Source organism: Scylla paramamosain, chromosome 49 (genome assembly GCF_035594125.1).
Source record: "Scylla paramamosain isolate STU-SP2022 chromosome 49, ASM3559412v1, whole genome shotgun sequence".
NCBI lineage: Eukaryota > Metazoa > Arthropoda > Malacostraca > Decapoda > Portunidae > Scylla > Scylla paramamosain.
This window is the reverse complement of record NC_087199.1, coordinates 3,407,501-3,412,500: the sequence shown is the minus strand read 5'-3', so window position 1 is coordinate 3,412,500 and position 5,000 is coordinate 3,407,501. Positions and strand designations below refer to the sequence as shown.

General features: G+C 48.9%; 1 protein-coding gene across 1 annotated transcript; it reads left to right on the top strand.

Moving 5' to 3' along the window:
* The first annotated feature begins 570 nt into the window (after positions 1 to 570).
* LOC135095514 (zinc finger protein 432-like) lies at positions 571 to 3,342 on the top strand. Its single transcript, XM_063996378.1, has 2 exons — positions 571 to 2,803; positions 3,224 to 3,342. The coding sequence occupies exon 1, from the start codon at positions 1,020 to 1,022 to the stop codon at positions 2,523 to 2,525; it is 1,506 nt and encodes a 501-aa protein (XP_063852448.1). The 5' UTR covers positions 571 to 1,019; the 3' UTR covers positions 2,526 to 2,803; positions 3,224 to 3,342.
* Positions 3,343 to 5,000: the final 1,658 nt, after the last annotated feature.

The window sequence follows — 5,000 nt, the reverse complement described above, 5'->3', positions numbered from 1 at the left end:
GGAACCCATACTGGCGATCAGATAGAAGGTTGTGAAGTGATAGATGTTTAAGAATCTTCCTGTTGAGGATAGATTCAAAAACTTTAGATAGGCAGGAAATTAAAGCAATAGGACGGTAGTTTGAGGGATTAGAACGGTCACCCTTTTTAGGAACAGGCTGAATGTAGGCAAACTTCCAGCAAGAAGGAAAGGTAGATGTTGACAGACAGAGCTGAAAGAGTTTGACTAGGCAAGGTGCAAGCACGGAGGCACAGTTTCGGAGAACAATAGGAGGGACCCCATCAGGTCCATAAGCCTTCCGAGGGTTTAGGCCAGCAAGGGCATGGAAAACATCATTGCGAAGAATTTTAATAGGTAGCATGAAGTAGTCAGAGGGTGGAGGAGAGGGAGGAACAAGCCCAGAATCGTCCAAAGTATAGTTTTTAGCAAAGGTTTGAGCGAAGAGTTCAGCTTTAGAAATAGATGTGATAGCAGTGGTGCCATCTGGTTGAAATAGAGGAGGGAAAGAAGAAGAAGCAAAGTTATTGGAAATATTTTTTGCTAGATGCCAGAAGTCACGAAGGGAGTTAGATCTTGAAAGATATCTATGTATGAATGTATGCACGAATGTATAAAGATTTTAGAAGATGGAAAGACAAGTCAGTAAGAAAAGAGAAAAGACATTTTTTCCTGGCCACGAGAAATTTGTTAGTAGTCAAGTGTGGCCAGGGGAGAGTTGTCCACGCTAGGTCTGGTCGTCAGCAGGTTTGGCCAGGATAGGGTTGCCAGGGTAGGTTTGGTCGTCATCAGGATTGTCCAGGATAGGTTTAGTCATCATCAGGTGTGGCCAGGGGAGATCTGGCCTAAAATCAGTCATCAGGTGTGGCCAGGGGAGATCTGGCCTACGTTTTGTCATCATCAGGTATGGCCAGGGGAGAACTGGCCTACGTTCTGTCATCATCAGGTGTGGCCAGGGGAGAACTGGCCTAAAATTAGTCATCAGGTGTGGCCAGGGGAGAACTGGCCTACGTTTTGTCATCATGTGTGGCCAGGGGAGATCTGGCCTAAAATTAGTCATCAGGTATGGCCAGGGGAGAACTGGCCTACGTTTTGTCATCATCAGGTGTGGCCAGGGGAAAATTGGCCTACGTTCTGTCATCATCAGGTGTGGCCAGGGGAGAACTGGCCTACGTTTTGTCATCATCAGATATGGCCAGGGGAGAACTGGCCTAAAATTAATCATCAGGTGTGGCCAGGAGAGAACTGGCCTACGTTTTGTCATCATCAGATATGGCCAGGGGAGAACTGGCCTACGTTTTGTCATCATCAGGTATGGCCAGGGAAGAACTGGCCTAAAATTAATCATCAGGTGTGGCCAGGGGAGAACTGGCCTACGTTTTGTCATCATCAGGTGTGGCCAGGGGAGAACTGGCCTACGTTTTGTCATCAACAGGTATGGCCAGGGGAGAACTGGCCTACGTTTTGTCATCATCAGGTATGGCCAGGGGAGAACTGGCCTAAAATTAGTCATCAGGTATGGCCAGGGGAGAACTGGCCTACGTTTTGTCATCATCAGGTGTGGCCAGGGGAGAACTGGCCTACGTTTTGTCATCATCAGGTATGGCCAGGGGAGAACTGGCCTAAAATTAGTCATCAGGTATGGCCAGGGGAGAACTGGCCTACGTTTTGTCATCATCAGGTGTGGCCAGGGGAGAACTGGCCTATGTTCTGTCATCATCAGGTATGGCCAGGGGAGAACTGGCCTACGTTTTGTCATCATCAGGTGTGGCCAGGGGAGAACTGGCCTACGTTTTGTCATCATCAGGTGTGGCCAGGGGAGAACTGGCCTACGTTTTGTCATCATCAGGTGTGGCCAGGGGAGAACTGGCCTACGTTTTGTCATCATCAGGTGTGGCCAGGGGAGAACTGGCCTACGTTTTGTCATCATCAGGTATGGCCAGGGGAGAACTGGCCTAAAATTAGTCATCAGGTATGGCCAGGGGAGAACTGGCCTACGTTTTGTCATCATCAGGTGTGGCCAGGGGAGAACTGGCCTATGTTCTGTCATCATCAGGTATGGCCAGGGGAGAACTGGCCTACGTTTTGTCATCATCAGGTGTGGCCAGGGGAGAACTGGCCTACGTTTTGTCATCATCAGGTGTGGCCAGGGGAGAACTGGCCTACGTTTTGTCATCATCAGGTGTGGCCAGGGGAGAACTGGCCTACGTTTTGTCATCATCAGGTATGGCCAGGGGAGAACTGGCCTAAAATTAATCATCAGGTATGGCCAGGGGAGAACTGGCCTACGTTTTGTCATCATCAAGTGTGGCCAGGGGAGAACTGGCCTACGTTCTGTCATCATCAGATATGGCCAGGGGAGAACTGGCCTACGTTTTGTCATCATCAGGTGTGGCCAGGGGAGAACTGGCCTAAAATTAATCATCAGGTATGGCCAGGGGAGAACTGGCCTACGTTTTGTCATCATCAGGTATGGCCAGGGGAGAACTGGCCTAAAATTAGTCATCATCAGGTGTGGCCAGGGGTGATTTGGCCTAAAATCAGTCATCATCAGGTGTGGCCAGGGGAGAACTGGCCTAAAATTAGTCATCATCAGGTGTGGCCAGGGGAGAACTGGCCTACGTTTTGTCATCATCAGGTGTGGCCAGGGGAGAACTGGCCTAAAATTAGTCATCATCAGGTGTTGCCAGGGGAGAACTGGCCTACGTTTTGTCATCATCAGGTGTGGCCAGGGGAGAACTGGCCTAAAATTAGTCATCATCAGGTGTGGCCAGGGGTGATTTGGCCTACGTTTTGTCATCATCAGGTGTGGCCAGGGGAGAACTGGCCTAAAATTAGTCATCATCAGGTGTGGCCAGGGGAGAACTGGCCTACGTTTTGTCATCATCAGGTGTGGCCAGGGGAGAACTGGCCTACGTTTTGTCATCATCAGGTATGGCCAGGGGAGAACTGGCCTACGTTTTGTCATCATCAGGTATGGCCAGGGGAGAACTGGCCTACGTTTTGTCATCATCAGGTGTGGCCAGGGGAGAACTGGCCTACGTTTTGTCATCATCAGGTGTGGCCAGGGGAGAACTGGCCTACGTTTTGTCATCATCAGGTGTGGCCAGGGGAGAACTGGCCTACGTTTTGTCATCATCAGGTATGGCCAGGGGAAAACTGGCCTACGTTTTGTCATCATCAGGTATGGCCAGGGGAGAACTGGCCTACGTTTTGTCATCATCAGGTGTGGCCAGGGGAGATCTGGCCTAAAATTAGTCATCACCAGGTGTGGCCAGGGGTGATCTGGCCAGGACGGGTGAGGTGATGGGGCAGCAGTCTCAGTCAGCGGGGCCTGGTTCCCTCATGAGGAGGAACTGTCCGGTGGACTGGTCATCCTGGAAGTGGCCCGTGATGAGCTGCAGTACGGGGAATTCTCCCTCGCACAGTTCGCCAGCGATGAAGTGTACAGTGAGGGACTCCCCATCGAAATACTCGCCTGTGTAATACCGCCCCAGGTGATATTCGCCAGATGGGGACTGGCTGTGGGAGTATTCAGGCGTATGGAGTTTGGCCATGGGAGCCTTGGACTGTGGGCTCTTGGCTGTCTCGTGGCGGGTGTTGGTGGCCGCGCAGGCAGGGTGCTCCAACACGGGAGCGTCGCCCTGCCCCTGGCTGCTTTGTTTTTCTTGGCGCGCCAGCGCCGGGCCTGCTCCCGGCCCTTCCGGGCGGCCTCGGCCCTGCACCGGGCCACCCGCTTCTGCTCCTCGGTGAGCTGCCGGGTCTTGCTGTAGTCGAATCGTTCTCCGTATAGTACCATTTTTAATCTGAATTGTTTTATTTAATGATCGAAAAGACAACCGGAAAGGGGAAAGTGTGAAAAATTAAGCAAGAGGATGAAAAGATGATGAGAATAATTGATGAGGGCAAGTCTAAAACAGCAACATAACAAAATTAAAAGCAGTGAACAAACACAACCAAACAAACAACGTGAGTCAAATCGATCAATAATACGAAAAAAAATTACGAAAGACTGAAAGAAAAACCTTTACGTCAACTGTACAAAGGATGACAAATGTTGACTATAAGGATCTTACCAAGACACTGCAAGACACACAGCCCTCAGAAAACATGCCGCGGTGTGCTGGGGAGGGAATGCAGAGCAGGGAGGAGGCAGCGGTAATGCAAGGTGAGATGACGAGATGACGCCTGGCAGGAAACACACGCACGTCACCAATAAGCTTCCGGCGTCTTTGGGTCTCGTCCTCCTCCGGGCAGCCGCCGTCAGGCGTCTTCCTCAACTGGATTCTGAATTTCTGACAAGACCTTTGCGTCCTGGGAGCGACAAGTGTGCCGCAGCGAGAGCAACACAACAGACAACACAGGACAAGAGTGTGTGGCAAGGTAAAGCCAACAACACTCACAGTCAATTTAACTGTAACATTGTTATAGTCACACCAAGGTTCATAAATTATATATATATATATATATATATATATATATATATATATATATATATATATATATATATATATATATATATATATATATATATATATATATATATATATATATATATATATATATATATATATATATAATCCTTAACACTTATTATTATTTGTCTGTATATTCATAATTTGATATATGTATTCCACATGCGATGTGTTCATATATTGATCCCACGTGTGGCATGGCCAGCCAGTGTATTCTATTTTTAACGTTTCTCCTGCTTCTGTACCTCTCTAGGGATATTTCACACCTTTCTTCCAGTCCTTACACTGCGTTCGCTTCTGAGTCTTTCTTCCTGGTTATTGGCCCAAATAACGAGTCCTCCCATTGGTCCTTCACCTCATTTCCTGGCATTTCATTGTTGATTTCTTCTCAAAAGCTCTAACGTGATCCACTCGGCTCACATACACACAGCCTGCATGGTCGCTAGTCCTGAGTTCCGTTTAGTTCCGCTTAGTTCCGCCCAGTTCCTCTCAGTTCTCGTCACGGGCAGTCAGTCTCGGTCGCTCAGT

Coding starts and splice junctions, on each gene's coding strand:
- LOC135095514 (XM_063996378.1), top strand. CDS start 1,020: ATGTGTGGCCAGGGGAGATCTGGCCTAAAATTAGTCATCAGGTATGGC.